Source organism: Xiphias gladius, chromosome 8 (assembly GCF_016859285.1).
Source record: "Xiphias gladius isolate SHS-SW01 ecotype Sanya breed wild chromosome 8, ASM1685928v1, whole genome shotgun sequence".
NCBI lineage: Eukaryota > Metazoa > Chordata > Actinopteri > Istiophoriformes > Xiphiidae > Xiphias > Xiphias gladius.
The window spans coordinates 28,878,271-28,904,880 of record NC_053407.1 but is presented as its reverse complement, the minus strand read 5'-3'; the positions used below and the strand labels follow the sequence as shown (position 1 = coordinate 28,904,880).

Here is a 26,610-nt window from a genome sequence, read left to right as displayed (position 1 = left end):
AGAAGCACAATTAGTCCTAAAACACATGGGTGCATGTTTTTCTTTCTCTCCCCTTTCCAGTGCTCTTTTTCCCCATAGAGATTTTATGTGGAAACCTTGGTCTGTAGTTTACATACAGCATGAGACAGTTTCACAATGTGTCGTACCAAATGCTCTAAATTAGCTCTTAATGTCTAAAATGCTGAAACTTGTTGGCAAAAACTGTCTCTTATTTACATATCCAGCAGTTATGTTACGGAACAACATTACCATTCATTTGGAGTCATGTCTGTGACCACCTGATGAGTCTAGGTCCAGTATTCCCTCTCTTTTAGCTCTGGCTTTGGTCTCCACCAGCTCCTGAGGGGAAACCTCTGGCTCTTTAGCTGCTAAATGCTCCACTATGTTCACCAGCTGGTCTCTGACTGTGTCCGTCTGCTGTTTTGCTGCTGAGCAGGTAGCGTAGCCAAACCGACGCCATGAGAGCGGTGAGAGTGAACCAGAGCAGTAAAGCTGTGGTCCGGACGGATGGACAATGAGCTGAAACTCACTATAAAGCTCCGTAAAGCTGAGAGGAGCTGCAGGTTTAGCTGATGATTCTCTGTAGGTTCATAACTACTAGCAACTTCTAGTATCAATTTCATACATGGTCAAAATATTGATTATTGATGTCCATTTACTCTGTATATTAAGCTTATTTCCGATATTATATATGTAATATCTCCCTTATAATGTAAGAGACAAAAAAGCAATTGTTTCACTTCCTACAGACATGACAGTTGTATAAATTAAGTTGTAACTTGTGAAACATGTTAAAAGTGTCCTCCAACGAACACTAGACAGAATCATTTTTAAACCGGTAGCGTAGAAGAGTCTTTGAGGAATTTAGAAATGTTGTCACTCAATGAACCATTAACATCCTCAACCAAAATCAATAAAATATAAATGATACTCAATCAAAAGATTCTATCTTTTGATGCCTGTTAAGGGCTTTCAGTGTGACACAGAGAGGTAACTGGAGTTTCATTTAATAAATGCCTACCCTTGCTCTCGAAGACCCTGAGTGATCACTAAGTGCTCAAAAAGTAAATAACAGCTGAAATGAAAAAGTATAAAAGAGTATTTCAGAAACCACAACTTAATTAACTTTGCTTCAGCACGACTCTTGTGCTCAGATGAGATGTATAAGCCTTTCAAGTAGAGCGGTTGATGCGAGATGATTTTGTCTAATAACCTCAAATTGTTTTTTATTCTTCCCTCTTTCGACCGCCTCAGGAATTAATGAAGGAAATGAGAGACTTTGAAAGAGACGCTTCATTGTGAGGGCATGTTTCCTGCAAAGGCTGAGTGCTGGATCTAATGCATTCCAAACTTCTGTTTAATGAGTTATTTCAGATTTTCTACTGATGCTGAATCTGTCAAAAAACAATGATTGGGTAATTTTTTTTTTTTCTTCAGTGGATTACCAATTAATTAATGTGAGTTTACTGCTGTAGATTCATTTCGGTTTTACTTTTAACCTGTAGTCTTTCTTCTCCAGCCTGCAGTGCCCCTTATCTAAACACAATTTCCAAATCAGTCACAGATCAATACACGTCACCTGATCTCAGTTTCACCGGTTACTTACCTGAACGAGAACAAAATATCTTCTTTTCCAGCGTTTCCAGACTCTCTGTCCCAGAGCGTACAGGTACCTGAAACACAACGAAGGTCACATTGTCAAGTTAAAGGAAAAATGTGTGGTTGTTTCAACCACTGTTTTGATACAGTGGCTTCAGAGCCCTTCACTTTTTGCACACTTTGTGTTGTATATTTAATTTTAAATGGATAAAATCTGCAATCTACACTCAATAATCCATGATGACAAACTGAAAACACATTTATAGAAAATATACAAATTTATCATAAATCAAAAAAAAATGTAATCTTAGATAAAAACCTTAAAAAGTATTCAGACCCTTTGCATCCTGTTTGCTTTAATTATCCTTGAGCTGTGTGTCTAGAACTCGATAGGAGTCCACCTGTGGCAAATTGAATTGATTGGACATAACTTGGACAGGGTCACACACCTGCGTATGTAAGGTTTCCACAATTCAAGCTGCATGTCAGGACAAAAACCAAGACATGTAGTCCAAGGAACTCACACCCAAGTTTTGACTGTTCCCAGGAGCACAGGGCCTCAGTAACTGTGAACTGGAAGAAGTTTGGAACCACCAGGACTCTTCCTTGAGTTGGTCGTCCGACCAAACCGAACAAACGAGCAAGAAGGGGCCTCGGTCAGGGAGGCGACCAGGAACCCAACGGTCCCTCTAAACAGAGCTTCAGAAGTCCTCCGCAGAGACGGGAGAACCTGCTCATATAACGACCATCTCACCAGCACTGCAGCTCAGAGGGCATGAGAAAAAACATCCCCTGGTCTGATGAGACCAAAAATGACTCTTTAGGCAGAACTCCAAACACTATGTCTGGCAACCACCAGGCACCGCTCATCACCAGGCTAATACCATCGCTACAGTGAAACATGGTGGTGGCAGCACCGTGCTGTTTGGGGGGGTTCTCAGCAGCAGAGACAGGGAGACTCTTCAGAATTGGGGGAAGGACAAATGCATCCAAATAGAGAGAGGTCCTTGAAGAAAGTCTGGACGTGAACTGAGACCGGGGCCACGGATCACCCCGCAGCACGACAATGACCTGAAGCATTCAGCCAAGGCAACACTGGAGCAGCTTCGGGGCAAGTCTCTGTCCTTGAGTGGGCCAGCCAAAGCCCAGACTTAACCCCCATAGAACGTCTGTGGAGATACCTGAAGACGGCAGTTCGCAGATGCTTCCCATCCAGTCTGACGGAGCTTGAGAGGATCTGCCGGGAAGAGCGAGATCAACTGCCCAAATCCAGGTGCGCAAAGCTTGTAGAGACCCGAAGCTGTCACCGCTGCCAAAAAGGCTTCTACAAAGTCCTGAATTAGAAGGTCTGAACACAGATTTCAGTTTGTGATTTTAAACAAATTTGCAAAAATGTATAAACTGTGTTTTCTGCCAGTAACTTAGACACAATTTTTAAGAATTCACATTGGCAATTTGTTGGTAATACTAAATTGTTTCATAAATGTGTTTTCACTTTGTCATCATGGACTATTAAATGTAGACTGATGAGAGGAAAAGGGCAGTTTTATCCATTTAAAATTAAATCTACGAAACAAAGCTTGCAAAAAGCGAAGGAGTAAGGTAAGGAGAAGCCATAGCATATGACTATATGTGAATTTATCAGGAGCGGCAACTAACGACGATTTTCACCACCGATATTATTACTCTGCCGATTGTTTAGTCTATAACCTGTTGGAAAACAGTGAGAAATGCCCTTCCCAGTTTCACAGAGTCCAAGGTGAAATCTTCAAATGTCTTGTTTTGTCCGACCAAAACCCAAAGATATCAAGTTTACTATGATATAAAACGGAGAAAAGCAAAACATCTTCATATTTCAGAGGCTGAAAACCTTTTTTTTTTTTTTTTTTTTGCATATTTGCAGGAAAAATTACTTTAATTATTCAATTATCAAAATAGTTGCCAGCTAACCAACTCTCGGTAGCAGGTCTAGATTCAGATGTGACACGTAAAAGCCAAGTTTTCACGGGACAACACGTACGTACTGTATGCGTGAAATTTTCAGGTGTTACGTGTGCCTCTTATGATAAGAAAGTCGAATTTGTAATCAGTTTCAAACCAGTTTTTGAAATCAGTAATTGTTCTTGTGCTCAATATATTTTGTTCTTATTTACCAAATCTTCCTCTCAAATTTCTCAATTTGTCTCAAGTCGATCATTTGTGCACCTGCACCACTAAACGATGACTTCAGATTGAGTAACTTTCCCGCTCAGTTATCTCTCTCAGAGAGTCAGTCAATTAATCAATTAGTCGATGTATGGAAAATTGATTTAGAAATCAGAAACACCAGACAGACGTTCTCTGGTTTCAGATTCTCCAGTGTGAAGATTTAATATCACTGAGTTAAATTTCTTTGGGTTCCAACTGTTGGTCGGATGAGAATGAAAAAAAAAAAAAAAAAAAAAGGGGGAAACTCTGATGGACATTTTTCTGGCAAATTACATTAAACAATTAATTAGCTGATTGAAAAGCTAACGGTCAGATCAACAGATTCATCCGTAATAATAATAATAACTGTCGTTGCAGCCCCACTCTCTTGTGCAGCCATGACGGTGACACTCAAACACTTTTAATCTGAGACTCTTAACTTGAGGGCACAAATCACAACAATAAAAGCACGAGGAATGTACTTGAGCAGACAAACGCGTGATTTGAGGGAACATTTTTTTCACTCCTGACGCCCTCCAGACTCGGGAGAGTTTATATGTTTGGCTCAAGATGGGGAATTTCTCCTTTCTTAAAAGATATCGGCCTGTCAACGTCTGCAGGCAGCAGTTGAGACTTCTGACATACAATTATGTTAATGGGCCTTCGAGAGGCTTCAAGGATCCGACTCTGTTGTTGTTAGGATCCATTTTGAGTCTCCCAATATCACAATATATCACACCGCATTATGTCCTCACTCCTCCAGCTGTTACCATATTAAGACATCCATTTCCTCCCCTAATGAGGAAACTGAAAGGAGAAAGCAACGAGTCCCGAGCTGAGAGAGGCCATGACACAGACGGCAGCTCATTGAGGAGGTCTTGACGAAAATGGAAGAATGACCAGCGTAGCCTCTCAATCAATGGCTGCTCCCGGGCCTCCCGAAGCGTGGGATACAGGCAAGTGCAAGTGAGGAAAATCAATCGATGGCGAGACCTCTTTCTTCAGCCCTGCTGCCCGCCCTTAAAGAAAAGGCCTCCAGTCAAGGCTGCGGCGCGTCTGGACGGAGAATCTGGGCCATTCTGCGCCACTCCGGGTTAAAATGTGGCAGCGCTCGCCGGCCACTTGTGAAAATGATTTGGCCGTCTGTCCTCCTCCTGCGGGGTTTCAGCCACCCATTCAGCCGCAGGACGCCGCGGCTGGACGGAAGGACTGCAGACGCCAGAGAGTTCACTGCAGGCATTTAACAGTCTTCGCTGCGAAAAAACACCCATCTTTAACTGGTCATTTAGCTGGATATTCAGACTTTAAGGGGTTTTTTGAACAAGGGAGACACTGACACTGGACTTCTTATCTTAGGGAAAAACAGTTTCCAATCTTTCAAGAATTTTCTAGAAATTAGTGTGTGTATGATAAAAATAAAAGAAAAAAAGAAATTCATTTGATCATTAATTTGAGTGAAAAACAGGTGAAAATCTCACCATGTTGACCGATGATAGATTTTGGTGATTTTTAATAACCAAAAAAAACAAAACAAAAAAACACACAACACAAAAAAAAAAAAAACATTTTTTGTCCAAATAATAAAGTAGATGACCTATTTTGATTGATCTATTTTTCCATTATTGCTTATTTTACGCCCCAAAAAAAAGCAGATTTCTTAATTTCTTGTCAGTGAGAGAAAAAATGAAGTAACTTGAAAGAAAAGAGATTTTTTTTCACCAGGTGTTATGTTCAAGTCTTTACTATTATTTCCCTCTGAAAGTAAAATGTGCTCTTGCATCTGTCGACCTCCTAAAAGACTAACGTCTTTAACTATGTCAGGTGCCTTTTCACGGTTTCTTTTTTTCTTTTCAGGAAAAACTACTTGTAAATTACTTTACGCAGCAGAAATCCCTGCATGGGTTCCTGCCTCCTCTTGGACCGTATTCGACTCTATTTATCACAAATGCAGCATAACGGGCCCCGCTCGCCCTGTTAGTCTCACAGATTGTGTCTTTGACGGATACAGAAGTGACGCAAAGCCAGATTAAAAAAACGAAGAAGAGCTGGACCCGAACCAGAGACAGGCTGGAGTCATAGGGAGACTAACGCTGACCCCTTCTGGAGGTGACACGAAACTGCACCCGATCCGTAGCCCCTTTCCTTTTTTTTTCTTTCTGTCAGTCAGTCTGTTTTCAGAGCCGCCTGAATCCCGCAGCGTTGTGTCCATTAGAGTGACAGAGCCTCCTGCAGGAGGCCTTGAGGAGGAGGAGGAGGAAGCTTTCAGACCCCCGGTTTTGCTCCTCAGCCTTCCTGTTAATTCACTATAACCTGATTAAGTCCACCTATGAAGAACTAACGACTTTGGAGCTACGCAGAGTTTGATGAGGGGACGGATGCCATTTTAATCTCGGAGCCTCAAATAGAGAAATATATCCGGGGTGTGTTTAGCCTAGCTTAGCACACAGACTGGAAGCAGGGGGAAACTGCTAGCCGAGCGCTAACCAAAGAAAGAAGACACACACAGCCACGACTGCACTGCGTTTCTTCTAACTGTGCTCTAAGACGGCGAATGCAGCGATGCAGCGATACAGCGATTTCAACCTCAAATTAATTCACTCATTTCTCCTTCTCTCTTCTTTTCACACAGCTATGGTATTAAAAAAAAGCGCTTTGGCAAACACTGAACACAAGTGCAGATTTAGCCTGAGACTTTCCTGCTCACAATGTTCGGTAATCTCGTTTCTGTTGAAGAGAAACCTGTCTCGCTGTGTGAGGATAGACACAGGTACAGAAAAAGCTACGACTCTACGGTCAGTTTGAAGTCGCACGCAAAGGGAAAAAGGAGCTTGATTATCTGCCGTTTTCTAACAACGACATCGCAGGGAGGAAACTTTGTCACGTTAGACAATGTGAGGGTCCCTCAGGCCGCGGGGCAGCGTTTCAGGAGTATCTCCAAACCCAAGCAACAACATCAACAGTCTCCTCTTCCTCAATTAAGATCAGACTATTTTCAGTGCGTTCAGTGAGTCAAAAAACACAAACTCAGATGCCGCTGTCTGGCACACAAACTGTTTTCTCCGAGGCGTTTGCTCAGGGGGAAAGTGACGGTAGGTGCGATGTGAGTGAAAGTCTATGATCTGATGTCAAGGAAAAGTCAGACACGGAGCGACGAACGGACTGTGTGAAGTATTTTAATTTTCAACATTGAATGAGAGTAGGCTGAACTCCTGCTTTGCACTGTGTTGGACAAAACAGTTGTTTTTCTTTTTGATTTCTTTAGTGAGGAGGTTTGTGTTTTTGAACTGCAGTCTTTCCCTTTTTGATCAGTATGTGTTTTTCAATGATTGAGAACACAGCACCTTTCGGTTCGTGCTCTTCCGCCCATGGAAACAGTTTGTGTTTGTGTCGCCTGCTCTCAAAACTGGAATTTTATTTCTAACACTCCATCAAAGCAACGGAGAAAAAACTGTCTCAGTAAAATCTGCTTCATCTGTCTTTAAAAAGAAGCTGCTGCTCTAGGACGGATGTTAACCAAACGTTTCTATGCCTTCAACTCCAAACGCTGAAACCTCAGACTGTGAAGGAAAAGGTTAGAGTGTCGACAGATGGTTGCCGTCAACACACACACACACACACACACACACACACACACACACACACACACACACACACACACACACACACACACACACGCAGAGTTAAACCAACTTAAATTTCCTCATCAGAGTTTTGTGGGTTTGAAAGTGAGATTGTGCTGCCATCTTCTGGCGGAAAATGGAGAACTGCCCAGTTTTGCTTAAATCTGAAAAAAATGTATCGATAAATTAATCTTTATTAATTAAAATTGAAAATTTTTAAAAAGTAAAGTTAGCTCTAATGTTATCAGTGTAATTCACGAGTTGCCCACTAAATACACAAGTTTGAATCACTTTTCACTTTTCATACTATAATCTACCAGAAGAACCGTAAGTGCAAAGAAAAATAAAAATAAAAAATAATTGACTTTCATTTTTAATTTTTAAATAGTTTCCTGTTGCACCAACAAATGTTATTGATGTAAATCAAAATCTTAAAGTGGATCAGAAAAACTAGTTAGAAGAGCTGTCAATCAACATGCCACTGAGAGGCGGCTCCAATCCTGCGAGCCGAGTCACAGCCGGATCAAGAAGAGGCTGAAATGTCATTTAATCGTCTTAAAATCACTAAAATCACTAAAATCACTTCTGGTGGTTTGAGTCCGGCTACGGCAGCATCCGAGGTAACGACTGCACAACGGCAGGAACGGAGGACGAACACATCTGGAAGCCTCACAGCTGCGTTAAACACCGGAAATCTCTGCTGTGCATCCTCTTGATCATTGCCGCAAAAAAAAAAAGGAAAAAAAAGAGAAAAACACAGGAATTTTGTTGCCGAAAGGCGACTTTGCAAAAATAGAAATCAGACTTTAAACTGTTTAGCTGCTGACTGACTCCTTTCACGCCTCTTTGTAGCTGTGAAAGGAGTCAGTCTGCAGTCGGCATCGGCTCATGATACAGAGGAAGCAAGACGTTTTTCAAAAGTATTGTTGAGGTTTGAGGCTGAAACGTGAAAGGAAACGGAGAAAAACCTCTGATGGATGATGGACATGCTCCAGGTTTAGCAAAGACCAGAAATCAAAGAGATAATTTTTCCACATTTTTCCTGACTGACTCATAAAAAACTATGAACCTATGAACAACTTGTCAGTGTTGACTTTTAATAATGTTCATTTTAAACAAACTGTCAAACCATTACAAAGTTATTCACAAAGAACAGAGTTTGTATCCTGATGAACTGTAAGGCAGTTACTCATAAATGTGAAGTCAGGGATCATATGGCGTCAACATACACCGTCATGTCCTTGTGTCAAAACTGCTGCAGTCTCCTAATCATGTGATCGCAGCCTCGGGGCTCAGCACGGGCGGGTTCTGCTTCCTTTATTTAACCAGCAGGTGGAGCTGTCAGCCCGCTCATACTTCAGACACACACTCTCTGAACACACACTCTCAGTCCACTGAACGGCTGCAACAACCCACGGAACTAAATATCAGGCATGTGTCGGCGTTCTCAGGCTTATCTGGGGCCATTTTGGGAGGAAACCGACGTGTTACGTTTGACTCCACGTGTTCACACACGAGTGGAAACGGACGCGATAACACTGAGGGAAATGCGGAAGCTAGTTCAAAGCTTTCAGCTGTTCTGGGGGTCTAGTGGTTGATATCGAAGGCAAAGTCTCACGTTCGATTCCAGCCAGGGGCCTCTGCTGCGTGTCGTACCCCTCCCCTCTCCCGCCACGTTTCCTCTCTACGTCTTCACTGTAAACGGACTGGAGAGGGATTGGAGATGTTTACGTAGGCGACTAGAAGATGCGCTCAGTAGAGCGCATGGCTCCGCCACGGCCGATCCCAAACAACAAACACCAGACTTCAGAGGAAAAAATGCTAATTCAAAGTAAATGATCCGGATCACCCCCAAAATTTTAATGGGTCCCTCCCCGGCCCGTGCTCCCGTCCCTCCACCAAGTTCGTCTCAAAAATCGGCTCAATAGTTTTTGCGTGATCCTGCTGACAAACAAAAACAGATCAGCGAACGCATCAACAAACGGACACGGGCGAAATCAAAACCACCAATGAGTACGTTCTTCAGTCACATTTTTACCGCTACCGACCCGGAAGCTGTTTCCCTGATGAGACCCGATCACGCATGAGCTCGGCTGCTACATTGGGCCTTCACACTGTGCAAGCCGATTTTCTGGCCGACTCACCCGCTGTGCTTCATGTTGGGGGGTTTGTCCATGCGGACGGCCAGCTTGATCTTCAGCTCGGTGTCCTGACTGTTCTTGGGGACGACCATCCGGTGGAACTCGGCCTGCTTTGGTCCGTTGGTGGTCGGGTTCAGGACCACCTGGGGGGGGACAGTGTCAAAAAACCAACCAAAAAACCAACTGTCAGTCCTCTGTCTTGTAATTCTACACCGTTAATAGCCAATAGGCGTTCTCTCTTTGACGGTACGCTGTAGGAATCACGGAGATGCCCGTGCTGGTGCAGATTTTTGGTGATGGCTGATTTACGTCACCACAGATTCAACGTCTGAGAGAAAACAACATTTTGAGGTAACAGCTCGGGGGACATCTATACCTTTTATTCATCCACCGTATCCGTCAGTTTTACACTTTGAAGACAGAATGACCAGAGTCATATTTTGTTATGTTGTCAACATGTGTTCAACTTCTACTCTGTGAATCAGTGCATACGACGTGCAGCAGGTGTATAGGTGTGCATAGGCACATAGGCATGTATAGGGGGGCCAGGAGGCAGTTGGTTAACTGGCTACCGTGGTGGATTCTGTGTGGCTTTTTCCTGATGACGGCAGACTTCTTGAGCAGCAAGTCACTCTCTGGAGTTGCAGGGGTCGGCTGCTACGGTAGTTCTGTTAATCTCGTTTTCTCCTATTTATTTCAAAAAGGCGGGTGAAGTTATTGTATTTCGATTTCTTTGATTTCACTACGTTGCATCTGTGATGCCTTCCCAGTTATATCCGTTTTGTTTGTTGTGTTAACTTCTGCCGAACCTTAGCTCCATCTTTTAGAACAAACATTATAAATAAACACATCAGTTGTTAAAATTCAACTGTCTGCCTCCGCGGCAGCATGTGGCTTTTTTTTTTTTAATGCTGTGTCTCGGTCAACTTTAATCAGGGCATAACAACCGTCCACTGTGCGTCTCTGTTACAGATCCTCCAGACACATCTCTAGACCATCTTCTAAGGGTTTCTGTTGTGGGCATGCACCGCTCAGATCTGCCGTATCAGTACCGGGGCCAATTCAGAGCTTATTAAGTGGACTGGCTATTGGCCATGAAGTGGCAGATTCACAGCGAATACAGTTTCTTCGTCAGTGTCATCATAAAATCTAGCGTGTCCGCTATGACTTACACTCATTAAAGGGGCCATATGTAAGTTTTCTCTGCCGCTGAACGTGGTTCCTTGCCCGTAGCGGGTGGTGGTGGTGGTGGTCGCTTGCGAAGAGCTTCAGCCGTCTTTGCTTTTACAAGACAAGGGGTTAGAATACGCCCTCTTAGCGGCGTTGGACCGAGAGGGACGAGGGGCAGACTGGACGCTACAGTGAATCGCTATCGGTGATAAGAGACGATAAAGTGACGAGACGGGACGGAGCTAGCTGGTTAGCACGCTAACTTCAGTAGAAGAAAAGAAGTGATAGAAATAGAAGCGAAACAGGAGTTAACATGGGCGCTGCTTTCCCCCGCTGGAGACGGATCTTGGAGAGTAAAGGACTGTAGTTTGATGCTGAACTGGCAACGTTGCCTCCAGACTGGTAAGTAAACAGCTTTTCATGCTCACGTTGGCTGTGCGGCGATAGCAAGAACTTACACACAGCACCTTTGAGTCATAGCCAGTCAAGATCCTAATAAGTTCCAGACAATGAAGTACACAGATTTTAAATTTGTGAAAAGGAGAGCACTGGTATTAGCAGATAACCTGAGTTTAGGCGTTGGAATCGATATCGGGACGGAAAAGGTTGGATCAGTGCGTCCCTAATCTGTAGTTTGTGACCTATAACGTAAATGTAAACACTCTGCAGCTGAAGCATTTGAGAGGAAAAATGACCAAGGCTGTCCTAGTTTGTGTTGCCCTGCAGATCGGTGCATTGAGGGGAAGAGGCCGAGCTTAGGATCCGACAGTCGGGTTCTCCCTCCGGCCACATTTTGATGGTCATTAGTGGAGGGAAAGGACAGAATTTACAGGAGGAAGTGGAAACCGACCCATTTTTTCTTCCCTCAAGTCACCGATTGGCTGATTGTGGTGCATTTTCACATCGAAGGATGCATTCACATAATCAAAAACAGAAGTCAAACAGCAGTGTTTGCAACTCAGTCAGGATTCTTCTCCTGAGTGTGTGTGTGTGTGTGTGTGTGAGACTCATGTTAACATCTCCAACATCATGAAGGTCACCTGAAACTTCCTGAACCTACAGCTCCCAGGCCGACTTTGTCCCTCGCTGTCTAATCAGAATCAGTCAGCAATTAAAGGGTCGACACCTTTACAGATGGTTGCAGCTGATTTAATATTTCATGAACTCCTCCGAGATTTTTTTTTTTTTTTCCTCTGTAATTTGTCTGTAAAGATTCTCAGTCATCCAGATCAGGGTGTATCTAGAAGTAGTAGAGGTCAAAGGCAACTGGACTTGTTCCCAGCCTTACTTTTCTGTTGACTGATCACCTTCGGCCGGATCTAAGCTGTGTTAGGTTACTCTCGATGGAAACCCAACGTGTCCTGCTGCTTGACATAAAAATCTCTCCTCTGGCGAACCACAGGGAGGCTTTTATTGTGAAGAAACTACAGGAAACACAGTGTCTTCAAAGAAAATTTAAGGGTTTCCATGAGAGCCCTCGATCAGCGGTTGAGGTTGAGGTCGCGTGTGGGCCGTTGGCCCAACCTGCTGTCGTGAGAGCTGTTTATCTGCTAATTGAGCCGCTGCTGAAAAAGTCCCCAACAAATGCACAACTTCCTCCTAACGAGTAACATTTTCTAAAATCTACAGAGCCCAGCTGTTTCAGGAACTTACTGAGCCCCAAATAATGAAACTCGTGAGCTGTTATTAAAGATTTATATCTTCAGTTGGAACCGGCCGGCTGAGTGCCACAGACAGGGTGAGGAAACTGCTGCCAGACGGACTAACACGTTGCGGGTTTTGAGACTTTCCACCAGACAGCGAGAACCGAAGAGGCCTTGAGGATGAAGGGTGAAATGTCCCCAAGAATATAAAGCAAGTCCCGTTGCCTCTCTACATCTCACGGGAATAAAAGCAGCGAGAAGAGGTTTCCATTTTTAGCAAGTTGACTGATCCGTGAAACGCCATTTCACTGTGATCAGCCTTTGAAATAAATCCACAGCTGAAGTGCGAACTCGCTGTATTCCGCATTGCCATTGTCACAGCTTGAACTTTCAATCGGGGACCACCGGCGCAAAAAGTTTCACCGCAGACAAACGGCTCTGTGGCGGGATTATACAGACTCATGGTGAGTCAAGGTGACCGGAAGAGAGAAAACTTGGTCGCCAACACATCGGCTCCAGTGAAAACTCTGAACCAGCCTTTGGACCACTGGGTAATAGATGTCTCCACATATTCCAAGACTTAATTTCAAATGAAAAGGAATAATTCACGTGTAAAAATGCCTTTTACACACTCACATAATCCAACATGGCTCCAGAAGGACGTGCGCTTTCAAAAGTTGCTGTGTTTATATTTACCTCCCCCCTAAGCTGCTGCCGTGTTGATACTGATGCTGACTGATTCGGTGCCGTCGGAGCTGACAGGATGAAAAAGCGATGAGAAGTGACTGTTTTCAGTCAGCTGCTGATCATCACCGCGCATGGAAGTCTACAATCATGTTTGTCTTGATTTAAAAATATGGCCCTGTCACTTTAGTGGCTCCGTAGTTAATTAGTTCATCATTCAGGGAGACAGTTCGCTTGATTAAGCGATTTTGTTCATTTTCTCTTGAGCTGAACTTCGCAGACATCAGACAGGGTGAGGTGATCAAATACAGATAACAGTTAAAATGTCATTATTTTCACTGAAAAAAAATCTTTTGTTTAGAAAAACAAAAAAATACTGCAAACCCCGATGAAATATGTAAATATATATTTAATGTTTAAGGTATTAAAAAGCCTATTTTTATGTTTAATGTAAGTAAGGGCCCAAGAAGTTAGAGCAAATTCTGGTTAGTGTCGAGCCTAGAATTATGTGATTAAAGCAGGACAACTGATCTGACTCGTTCTGCGTTGTGTCTGTGTAGGTGGACTCACCCGGCCCAGCTCCTTGTCCTCCAGAGCCAGGACCCCGGTGCTCTCTGTGAACAGCTTTACCTTGACCGAGGGCAGTGGGTGAGTTGTGGTGAAGTCCCCCTGAGTCCCCCACCTGAAAGACATTTTTTATTACGTACACATTGACAGGCTGCAGTGCACATCCTGTTTGTCGACAGACCCACAGTTTGGCCTTCGCCTATTCGTGCTGTGCCAAGATGCAACCCAGCATTTCCTGCCTCTGCTGCTTCACATTAAAAGCGGTGGGAGGCTTTTATTGTGAAGGAGCTTATAGAAATGTTCGAAGCCGAGGTTAGCGGGATTTTTTTTAGTGGTGCCACCACTCAAACCAAACCGGTCTACACGAGAAGACATGAACATATTCTGCGCTATTTGCTCAGCAGGTCAGTTTTTAATACTGGATGGAGAAACAGAACAAGAAAAAAAAAAAAAAGGGAGGGGGGGTTTTCTAAACCAGCACACCTCCAACGTGCCTGAAGTTGGCACTTGGTTCTGATCTGAACCGGATAAACATGGTGGGCCTCGTGAAAAAAAGTTCAGATTTCTTCTCTAACTATCAATCACAATCCTTTTATGAATGAAATAAGGTGAAAGGCTGGTTCTGTCCTGCAGAATCCCGCTTCGTTTTGTATCAAGTTACGCATAGTTTTGGGTTTTGAGAGACAGTCCTTGTTGATGTTATGGTGGGGGGTTTTTTTTTCGGTCCATCACATACGGCATCTGTCGAGCTCAACTGAATCTCACTTGATGTTTTCCACATTTTTAAATCTCACAGGGAGAGATGGTAAATGGACTGCACTTTTATAGCACTAGTCTATCCACCACTCAAAGCACTTTACAATGTACGCGTGTCTCACTCACCCATTCACACACTGATTCTCACACAGCATCAGTTCAGTGTCTGGCTCAAGGACACTGCTCCCGCCTCCTGAGTCCACATCCCCAAAGTCTCATGAGCCCGACCAGCAGAAAGCCTGCACGCGTGAATCGGAGTACGTTTCCGTCCTCGAAAAGCCTGAACAAACCCCCAAGTGCAGCTACCGCAAAGAAAGCAATATAACGTACGTCTACAAAGCTGTTAACTTTTTATATTTGCAGGTTAGGAAATCCTCGGGACGAGGCGTTTTCATCTCTAGTGACAATTAGCCAGACATCATGGACGGCAAAGTTAACTTCAACAAGAGGCCACCCGGCAAATCCTTGCTCCGTTTGCTGCGATAACATCACATCAGGTCTTAGTCTCAGATCCAGAGGCAGTGAACAGTCCCATCAGTGTCAGCTGTTGTCAGGAATCGCTCATTGTTCATGTCACGTAAACTCTAATGGAGCAGAGTGACGCCCTCCGCGAAGGATGACGGGGACGCGGCCATTATACACACTGAGGGCCACGCTGGTGCGATTACACGCCTTCATGTCAAAACTGTCATTTTAAGTGTGCAGGGGTGTGTGTGTGTGTGTGTGTGTGTGGTGCAGAGATGACAAGTGACCAATTCACTTGTTGAGGGCGAGAAGCAAAGCCGAGCTCTCCGTATTCACTTTCCCCAGTTTCCAAGGCAACATTGTGCAGAAAGGTGTGTTCGCGCGCACACAAACACAGACACACACACGCAAACACACATGCATACACAGACACACACGCAGACTGGTTCCACTATCCCCATGGGGACACTCATTTCCATCATGCCTTCCCTGGCCTCTTAGCCTAACTTTAACCTTAACCCTAAATCCGAGTCCCCACGGTGACACGAGTCTCCATGGGTTAGTTTGAGCGCGCGCAGACACACACACACACAAACACACACACACACACACCATTTTTTAAGTAATCACAGACATCAGACGCGGAAGACAGACGCAAGACGCTGACACATCGGCTCTGGCCCCACGTTTTATCTGAGCTGAGATGTTTTAGCGATAGCGCTAGCATGATGCTGTTTGTTGTTACAGTTTCGTTTTGTGTCTCGTCCGGTTTGGTAACTTGACCTTAAGCATTAAAAAACCAGACGGAGGTGGAAACAGACTGTAGGACAGATTTAACGGTGAAATCTCAGGTGTCGTTTGCGTCCGCTGGTCTGAGTCGGGACAGAAAATAATTCACCGTTACAGTTTAGTCTGTGTTTAACCCCACACCAGATCTGCAGTCTACGTACGGCAATGTTTGCTTGGGTTTGTTTCAAAATCTGCAAGATCTTCCAACCATGGAGCATTTTGCGCCTCTTCCTGTCTGCAAGTTCATTTTCATTCTGTACAGAAACAGCTAATGCCGGCGGGGAGGGACATTTAGCCGGCGTGCACTTGATTTGTAATAAAAATGCAGAAACAGCGGTACGGTCCTCAAATTGCATCTCAAATGCTTGACATTCCACAATAATTAAGGGTATTATTAACGAAAAGGTCCTCTATGATTAAAGAGCTGTTACGCTACAACTGCAGGAGTCATCAGAGCAACTGGGTGACGGTGTAATCACAGCTAATCATGTTGTCCATGTAATTATAGTTAACTACGTTGTCATTAAATGTATGGGTGTGTTATTGAAGATGAGGGATGTGAAAGTGTTCTGCAGGCTAATTACAGTGAAGGTTACAGGAGCTGCAGTAAAGCCAGGTTGCAGTGCAGGACCCCTGTTGGCCGGCGCGGCCCTCAGGTGACGGCGAGCTCGTCTAATTGGCTCTGTCTGGTGATTCTGGCAGGCGGAGGGCCTTCAGAAATGAAAAGAGAAGAAGGGGAAAAAAAAAAAAAAACCCTCTCCACTTCTTCAGCCAGAGCGTGTGAAAGGGCAGCCTCATTACCGCACTGACCCCCGCTGTCCGCCAGGCATCCGACGGCCAGCAACCGTCACCAAGAACTTTGAGCCCAGAGTGACAAGGCTGCAACACCGTGGCAAACAAGCACATGAAATAAAGCTCTCGGGGGGGGGGGGTTCCATACTGCCAATGTTTGCTTGCTTTTGGTTCTGTACACTGAAAATCTGTAAATTAAGTGTCAGAAAATAAAGCTCTCTGCTAATCTGGAGCAAAGTGGAGGAGAACCAACAGTGAGAATTAGTCAGAGGCAAAAGACATTTTGATATTTTATTCATTTCCAAGGCGTAAAACATATGACGCACTTGATTTTTAGAGTTTAGAAAAGATACTCGTGCTTCTTTATTTGTCTTTCATTGAAAAAAGGAAACTCTCATTTCGTGACCGTCATTCAACGTATTGTGCTCTTATTTGACTGCGATCACGAATCACATCTGTACAACCTCTGGGTAACTCAATGGTTACTGTCCAGCCCCACCAGAAAATGGCCTGTTTAATATCGAAACCCTGGGTCTTGTAGGACAAAACATGAGGGGCAATGAGTGAAGACAGAACCAAATAATACACGCGGAGTGTTGGACGCAATGCGCTCACGGGGGACATGCAGGACAGACTGAGATGCTCCTGAGGTCAGAGCGTGTTAAGGGCATCAAAGGATCCTTGACCTACACTGATCGCCATCGCTCTGACCTCTCAACCGCTGACGCTGCTAAATGAGGGCGTCGAAGCTTTTGCTGCCAAGTCTGCATCGTCAAGCACGACTGTCTTCAGCTCACTGTCTAGACAGTCCTACAGTGCAGCTTTTAGGCAGTGAAAGAAGACAAAAGAAAGGGTGAATATTACAGTGATCAAGGTGGATGTGTAACGATGTGTATTTATTTCACTGTGCAATATTTTTGTCACGTTTGAACAGATGCTCTGCATGTCCCCTTTGCAAGATGACGAGACAAAAAGTTTGGGTTTTATTAATGACGGTGAAAAAGAAAATGTCACCTTCCTTACCCCAAGAACCAAGAGAGGCAGCTGGAGGAATCAGTACCACTGGACACGCTGATGGAGACCGTGAGACGGTGCCGGAATCGCCCGACCCTGCGGCGGATCTGCTACCGCCTCTTCTGCCACATGCTATCCCCGCTTCGGAGGCAACCACGTGTTTGAGTACGGAAAGGAGGGATCGTTGGAGCTGTCCGATTAGTCGTCAAAGCCCGAGGCAGCATAGCTGTCTATAGGAGACCTGCTACGCCCCCACATGTAAAAAAGGTATATGCTAAGAATTTCTTAAAAACATTAATGTTGGTTGTAGATAACATTCAGCATATTCCTGATAAACCACTTCAGGTGGATTTAGTGGATAAGAATGAATATTTGTTTGGTACCTGTTGACGTGCATTGATGTGTTTTCTAAATATGCTTGTGATAATATGTTTGTTTATACAGACATTGTGGACTATACCATAGAATAAATATAGCAGACACGGAGAAGCTATGCACCATTCTTCTGCTTAAAAGCCACATAATGGGCCTCTGTCAAAACCGGCGATCCGTGATGCTGAAATTGCTCTCACGTCTGATCAGGATCAGCGCACTTCAGACCAGTAAAACGCCAGGATTATTGGATTTATACACGGTTTCCAGACCAAGTCACAACGAAGAAAAAACGTGTGAGACGTTATTTGAATCAGGCCGGATCAGTTCGGAGCAGGTCTTGGTGGTATGTTTCCCCAGTCTCTGCAGAATGGCTTTTAAACGCGGTCTGAATTTAGCCCAGCCCCACCTGACATCTGCGCCGAAAAATATTGCCAGCGCTGTAGTTGCAACCACAACCACCTCCAGCGTGTCAGGACTGCAAGGATTAGGATTGGTATGTATTACATACAAAACAGCCTGAGTGCTTTGCACTGCGAATAATGGTGCAAATAAAATAGCATTATAATATCACTTGAGGGCGGCCTTCAGGATACGGTTTACAAGTCTGCACTGTGGGATAGAGAGATGTAAAAACATAGTGCCTGGTTTTTCCATTTCCCTCTTTTTCATTTCCTTTCCCTGTACAGTTTGATTGCATTGTGCATCCACCAAACGGAGCATTGTGGAGGGTTAAGACGCGTTGGCGGCTTGTAGCTATCCGAAAAAAAACCGCACATCTATGTTTGCTGTTTTCTGTCTTCCCCAGTCACACTCCTACATGTCCTCTACCATCGTCTCTTTTGAGGGATGAGATTTTTTTTTTTTTGGTTGCACTGTCTGTCTAGTACACCGTGTGTGATCTTACTGACAGCGCTCTCTCATGGCCGCGGCGGTGACGCGCCTCGCGGCCAGGGGAAGATTTCAACCCCATACCCGTGGTTCAGAAGCTCAAGCCACTGAACAGAGAAGTCTGAGTATGTTCTGTGCCGGTGATTGTGACCTAAGGTGCCACGGGACGAGAAATCTGATCTGTAGATACGGACGTGCTGCGGAGAAGGGCGGTTTTCATGGACATGAGCAGACATGGGGTTAACATGCAAATGTGAGCCCTTTAGCGCGTTAGCATTACGATGGGACCGAGATGTCCTAAAACAGCCACCGTACGGAGCATGAGGCCTTTTGATTTTGGGTTGCAACATGAACTTTCCTCTGGCGCCACCCTCAGGTCAAACTATACATTTCAGAACCCACTAATGACAAGGAGCTAAGAGTAGAAAAGTCTGTCGCCATTTTTCATCCATCCAACCGTTTAGCTTGCTGGCGTGTAATGAACATTACGGCCTCACTGGGGCGCAAGTCTGTCCACCGACCCTCACCTACGTTCTTTCAGAATCACACCTGCTCATTAACCTCCTGGAGGCAGAGTCAGTGCCCGATGGAACGAAAATAATGAAAAACATCAGAGCTCTGAGTGGGACCGGGAACTGAAGTATGAGGAGGGCACGGAGCGGAGCCGGGCTTTCCTCCAGTTTGTGTTTGGTGTGTGTTGAGGAGAGACTGGCTCCCATCACTGTTACATAACGGCCTCATCTCCTGTCTGTATCAGCCTTGACTGGAGGGTGAGGAACACGGCTCAGGGCTGGTGACTGTGGAGTTGCTAAAACTCTTTCCCTGTCACATAAAATGTAGAGTAAAACCTGGAGCTTCCTGTAAAGCGAGCATTAGCTGTGAACACAGTTCTTGTCTCCTCAGCACCGGCACAGACTACAGCCCCAGAGCTTTGTGTCACAATATGCTCATCAACAGTAACCTTTAGCTATCTAGCTATCAAATTATAGAAATGAGAATTTTATCTTTAGGAGTATTTTCGCTGTAGAACAACAACAGCCTGTTAAGCTGCAGCGGGGTTGAATCAGGGTCTAGAGCAGGAAACTGAAAACTCTGTGAGACTAGAGTGTAAAACCAAAATGTGAGCGGGGCGGGTTCACTTCTGACCTTTGAATCGATTTCTGTGACAAAATCTCAATCTCAATACCGATTACTAGCTCTGTCAGAGCTATTAAACATTTGCCACTAGATGAGAAGTTGGATAATCAAAGTTATAACATTTTACTCTTAACCAAAAGTCAGGGGAACATCAGAGTCTGTAGGATTCATCCCCTGGAAACCACGAATTCCTGTGCGAAATTTAATGTTAATCCGTTCAACAGTTGTTGAGACATTTCAGTCTGGACCAAAGTGGTGGTCTGACCGACCGACCGGCCATCTGGCTGATTACTTTGTTACACCAAGTCAGAAGTAGTGGAACTGGAGGAGACAAGATGGCAGCATTTGCTCAATCGATTTAAACCGGATCTGTAAATCTTAAAGTGCCAAATAATGAAAGATGGCATCAAATACTTGGTCAGATTCTCAGGCTTCATCAGACATTTACTAATTTGAATCAGGAAAATTTTTCTAACTTTAGACATAGGGTCACCAACCTTTTCCACACACACACACACACACACACACACACACACACCACTTTCAGGCCCAAATAGCCGAGATGCACCATTCAGAAATGTAATGAAAGTCGCACAGAGGTGTTAAAACGCTCGACAATGCTGCCTCTGTCTTTCAAATACCACTCCACTCATTAATGTGTTTTGCTTTTTGTTACATAACACGGATGTTTGACCTCCACTGTGCAGAATGATGTACTGTATGTGCAAAATTCGACAGTGAATGCTGCTCTCGCATTCATCAGCTGAAGGGAAAAAATTTCTCTGCGCTCACCTAAATCTCGTTTAAGATGTGTACATGTAAGATGATTTTGTGACACCACAACTAGTTGGTCAGTAAAGCCGATCGCGGTCCAATGTGCAATTTGTGCGATGTGACGACGGGTACTTAAAATCTGCACATTTTTATGCTCTTTGAGACCTAACCGAGACACTGGAAGACGAACTCACTGTGGTCTGGCGGCTTCAGCTTGGTCCGTCTGCAGCTTCTCTCCTCCCTCCACCTCCATGGTGCAGTACACGATCCGGTTTGGAGCGACAGACTTCAGACCCTGGACCTCCACAATCACAATCTGAAAACACCAGCGGAGGTGACGGTGAGCTGATTCGGCCCCTCCCTGCTTTAAGTCTGCCTTCTCCAATGATATAAACCGTCTGTCTCAGAGCCTCCGGTCGTATCAGACTAAACAAATCAAACTCTCCCTTTTGGTACGCGTGCCGATGAAGCCCGTTCGCCCGTGGAGAGAGCAGGAACCAAGCACACGAATCTCATTACGTGTTAATGGCTTTGAGCTACAAGGTTTAACAGGTAGAATCTTCAACCCCACCAGGATCTCCGTCGGCTGCTTATGGGACTCCTGCTCAATTAGCTGCTGCTTTTATTTTTTAAAAAAAATGCAGTGAAATTTCCGTGTTGTTGTTACAATAAACTGCAGGAATTGCTAGGTTACTGGGAAAGTTGTTTTTGTTTACACACACACACACACGCACACACACACTTGCTTCGTACCTCTATCTCTGTGAGCACATTCATTAACATAATGAGCCCCTTACCCTAAACCTCAACTATTGCATCTAAATGCCAAACCCCAACCCTCACCCTCACCCTAACCTAAACCTGATGCTAACCTGAACCCTAAAAACCCAAGTCTTAACCCTCAAAGTGAGAACTGTTCTCGCTTTCCAAAAATGTCCTCACTTCCAAGGTCTAGAACATTAAGAACTGGTCCTCACAAAGATAGTAGTACAAGTAAACACACAAACACGCACAGACCTCCAGAGTGAAGGACAAGACCACGTCAGACTTGGACAGGATGTCTCCCTCGTCTCCCATGTCCAGGAAGGAGTTATTCATAGAGGAGCGTTTGAGCTTCTGTTTGAAGTCCGGCCCTCCTTTGGACACCGGCAGACTCTCCAGGTTCGCCATCAGCAGGTTGACCGACGAACGCAGCTCCTCCACGTACAGCGCCTCCATGTCAGGAGAGACGAACTTTGGGTATCTCCTCTCCTGCAGGACACAGATCCAGTTGCTCTTCATCATCAACGCAAACATTTCCTTCACGTCAACATGCACTTCTCTGAACAATTATATTACATTTTTTTTGGCCAAGAAACTACAATAACCTGGCCAAAGCTTAAAATCAGCAGCGTACAGCTAATTGGCAGATAACGTGTTAGCGTTGGGCTTTGTTTCAGCTACAACCATGACTGTCTACCAATAAAACAGCATTCATCTCAGTTTCACTTGCAATTTTACTCCCACTTGCTGTGACAAACACGGGTAACAGATCTAACTGTTCTAAGCAGGATGTTTATTTCTATTAGTGCTCTTTTTGATTCCTCTGGACCTGACGAGGAGGCAATGTGGCTGTAAATATTGTACTTTTCTTAATGCAGGAAAGAAGACATTTTAGTGAGAGTAATTGAGTAATTGGGTCGTGAGTTCTTTGGGAGACAAGTCACATTCAGCACCTGAGCAAGACAGACATCCGTCTGTTTTCACTCTCTATACGGGCTTAATTAGTAGCGATTAATCAGGCTAGAGAAAATTAACCGATTGTACTTTGGATTTATAATTAACTAAAAATTAGCACTTTATCAATTGTGAAGTAAAAATACAAAAGAAAACAACTACAGTAATTGTGGTTGTTTTTTTGTTTTTTTTGGCAAATTGGGAGCAGGAGAACATGCTGTTAAAACAACAATCTGACATACGGACAGCCACAACTACTTTGCCTTGTAAAGTAGATGTGGCTAACACTAGCAACAACCTAACATCCAGCAGACACAGAGCAACATGATAATCCCATTAGAGGTGCGTCTGTGTCCAGCTAATGAATGTCCAATATTCAGTCTTCCTTTTAGCTCTGATTTGGTCTCCACCAACTCCTGAGAAAAATATCTGTCTCTGTCTCTCTCTGAACAGATGTTCCACTTTCACTGGCTGTCTGCTGTTCGGTGACTGGGCAGGTGGTAGTTTGTCAGAGCTTGTTTGATGAAAACAGAGACTGAACCAGACAGTAAACGGGCTGAAAAACCAAAGCTAGGAGCTAAAAGAGGCTAAAAAGCTCCATAAAAATGCAGAGGTGCTTTGTCAACAAGAGACACCTTTAAGTCACTGCCAAAATAAAAATATTAAGTCCATCCTACATCATGATAATGTGATTTGTTAAGGTTTTGTTGGCTGCAGATCAGTATTTTTATAGCCTAAATAATTGATTAACAAAAAAAAAATAAGATTAACCAATGGTGAAAATAATGACTGAGACAACCTTGTGCTTAAACATCGGATGGACAAATATGAGTTTCGCAGGTTGGACGTTTCTGTCGTCAGGGATGCCTGAACTACTCCTATCAGGAGTAAATAGAAAGAAAAGAAAGAAAGAAAAAAAACGAAACAATAACAGCAACGTAAATAAAGTTAACAGTACTATGAAAAAAATGTTCTCACCCTGGCAATCTTCTCGGCCAGTTGCAACCTGCCGTCCAGCTCTCTGCGTATCTGAGCTGCCTGCTCATCCACGTTGTCCAGCTGGGATGGGAAAAACGGAGGAGTTTCATTAGTTAGCCAATGAGAGACCTTCGGGATAAATAAACCAATCAAAAGGTGAAGGAGAGACACAGCAGGAGAGTTCCACCTCCTTAGAAATCAGCAGCTGAGGCGGTAACAGATGACAGCCAAGAACCAATCAGGAGTGAGGATCTGAGGTGAGAGGTTCAACCGCTTCACCAGGAAGAGGACAGGAAGTGTTTAGCTGCAGTCCCTCTAATGTCCACTAGATGCTGCTCCAAGAAGACTCTCTGTATTGAAGAGGATTCGAAAACCCAGAACTTTTGTTTCATATTGTCTCACTAGTTAATTTCACCTTATCTACTGTGTCTTTGTGCCAGGAAAGATATTACTAAGGGCTCACATGATGAATGCTAAATATGGAACTTTTTTTTTTTTTTTTAGTATATAATGTTAAATCAAGCTAATTTTTCAAAGTTTGATCAAACCTGACAAGTATTTCCCTGAACATCATAAATCCTGACAAAACAGCACACTGACCCAACCTGGCATTCAGCACAGTTGTATTCATATAAAAAAATTTAAAAAAAAAAGGACGTGAACCATTGTGATGCATGGTAAGCTAGCAAGTTAGCAAAACGTCCGACTGGGTGACTGACTTGTTCAACTGTGTTGCGATCAGGTGATACTGCCGCGTTTAAAACTTATGGTTTCTTTGCAAGTACTTGTGTTGCGCTGGATTTAGTGCACTCCCCTGCACAAAATCGAAGTTTTGGTGCAGGCTAGACAAGAAATATGAGATGAGTTGCACGCCCTTGGCAGTAACACGCTGCTTAGTTTCAATGATGTGCTTTTTTTTTTTTTTCCCAGTCATGAGCAGGGAAGGAGATCACAACTTGAAATTCAGCCATTACATTCGGTTACTGACCCCAGTGACGCCCCGTTAATTTGACATTTGGGGGTCGGCTCGTCCACTGTCTTACATTCAGGAGTCACTTCCTTTTTTAAAAGCTGAAGGGTGTGTGAACTTCTGGAGGACTGTGTGCGGTCACGGAGGCTAAGCTAGCTGCTGGACGGTCAGCGAACCCCTCCAAACGGCAGGGCTGCCTCCTGTTAACCTGCAATGTTTTGTTTCCCGTTTCTCCACGTGCTAAATACTAGAGATGCAACGTGTGGGTGTGGAGGATCTGGAGCTGTTTAAAGGCCCCTGACGGAGCTCACGGCTCAGTCATCAACGTAAAGTAACGAGTAATGCAACACATTCCTGAGTGTTTGTTTCGTCCAAGCTTTTAACTGACTCTTGTTTTGTCAGCCAGTAGATGATCATTACAAAAAACAAAGGCGGAAATTGATTGAAAGTGAAGTGGCCCTGGGATTTAAAAACCGCACGTTGACTGTCCTCGCCGCAGTTTCACCTTCACTAAGGATAAGCTGAGGCTGTGCTGTTTGAAAGCTTCATACTGAGCAGGAGGTCGTCGAGTCGGAGGAGATGAAAGCGGGGTGAAAATGGAACGAGGTTTGCTTACTGGGCAGAAAACGGCGTCTCATTTCACAAATCTGTCATGAGCAGAGGCGTCTAAAATGACAGAGATTAAAGAGCTCTGATGGAAAATGGCCTGAAGTCGAAGAGACAAGTGGAAAATTCAGAGCTGATAGGAGAGAGAAAAGATAAGCTGTTTAATTTGTGCCTGTTTCAAAAAGGATCCTGGAGAATCAGTTAAAAATCAGCTGTCAGTGTCTCATTGACACCGATCCAAACTTCCTTTAGTCACACTGAGGGGTTACCCAGTCCTGTAAGCTGAAGGGGAAAAATGCTGAGGAGCAAGTTCTGAACTAAAAGTCAAACGCGAGCCACGACTACAGATGAACACACGGCAGTCGGACCCTGTGCTTCTACACCTACTCCACCTGTAGCACCTGTAAGACCTGTGAACACATCAACAATGACAGCTTTTCCTGAAAAAGTCCGTCTTCTCTCAGCAGCAATATGATACCAGAGGTTCAGCACCACAAACATTTTCTCCAGAAAACCTTTTTTTTTCTTCACTGAACAAAAGAAGCCAAACTTCTTTAACTTTAAACTGTTGTCTCAGCACATGCAGATGGAGACGACCTTTGACGAATTAAAGTATAAATCTGGTAAAATTCTGATTTAAATCTGGGACTATCCGACCAAAGAACAGGTCGAAAAGATTATGAATCTGAGCAGACTTTTCAGCTTTCATTACGTCACAAGTTTTGAAAACTGGTTCAACAGACATATTTCATTCTGTACAAAAGAAAGGTTTCAAATTAGATTTGATGTCTAGATGTTCTAAACGTCTTCTGACATTTCAATGATTATATTTCGATATAATGCAGGTCGTACCTACATGTTCAAATCCAGTCATGTAATGCAGCTTTAATTAAGAGTTTTCCTGGTAGCAGAGCCCTGACACGACCAGGTTTGTTCTGACATTGTGGCTGAACCACTAATACATACACAAAAAAAAAAAACATGCACCAAAACAAACAAAGGCGACAACAAAAAAAGCTCTCCAAGAAAAACTGGAAGCTCTGCAGTCTTGTTGCAGATTCGTTTGAGGACCATCCCTGAAAGACTCTTTCTTCAGTCTACACATCTCCTGACGATCTGATGATCAGATCAGAGATCACTGTAACCTTTTTTACCCACACCACACTGGGGGCTGGAAGAAGAAGAGGAGAAGCGTCACTGTCTGGTCCTTCACCCGGCTGGAAAACTGACTCATAGCGGAACTTACTGACCGCAGCCTTCTTTAGGTTTCTGTTTGTAGTTTCCGTCTTTGCTGACGCAATTCTTTGGAATTGTCTGAAATTGTGTTTTAGGGTTTAAGAAAGGAGAAAAACATCTGACCAACAAGTCTTTGTTGATTCAAGTTCAGCGTTCGGAACCTGTTTTCTGCCGGTTGGGTAGGATCGTTTTGCGCGTTCCTCGGTCTTAGGAATTTTCTAAAGCGAGGATAAGTGTTATGAAGCGAGACACAGTAGAGCAAACCTCTGCAAAGCCACGTTAGCGGCTCTGTGAGGCCGTACGTCGACCGAATAACAACATCAGCACGCGAACATGTCACAGGGACAGTGGTGTCCTGCACTTTGACGTTTAGCACTACACAGAAAATACAGCTGAGGCTGACGAGAATTCCATTGCTTTTGCAGGCACAGTATTTGGTCATAAACCAAGAAACCGGACAACCTGAAATGATTCGGTTTGATGATGATGATGGCACTAGATCA

The 26,610-nt window shown here is 44.2% G+C and overlaps 1 protein-coding gene across 3 annotated transcripts in view; it reads right to left on the bottom strand.

The window, feature by feature from the left end:
* The window catches only part of cadps2 (Ca++-dependent secretion activator 2), a 194,818-nt gene that overhangs the window by 90,444 nt on the left and 77,764 nt on the right, over positions 1-26,610 (bottom strand). For all 3 annotated transcript variants that reach the window (XM_040133508.1, XM_040133507.1, XM_040133506.1), the window contains exons 4-9: positions 23,296-23,376; positions 21,619-21,852; positions 20,796-20,917; positions 13,615-13,726; positions 9,551-9,690; positions 1,607-1,673 (exon numbers count right to left, since the gene is read on the bottom strand). In XM_040133508.1, the coding sequence (XP_039989442.1) occupies positions 1,607-1,673; positions 9,551-9,690; positions 13,615-13,726; positions 20,796-20,917; positions 21,619-21,852; positions 23,296-23,376 (756 nt within the window). The remainder of the gene's footprint in view (positions 1-1,606; positions 1,674-9,550; positions 9,691-13,614; positions 13,727-20,795; positions 20,918-21,618; positions 21,853-23,295; positions 23,377-26,610) is intronic.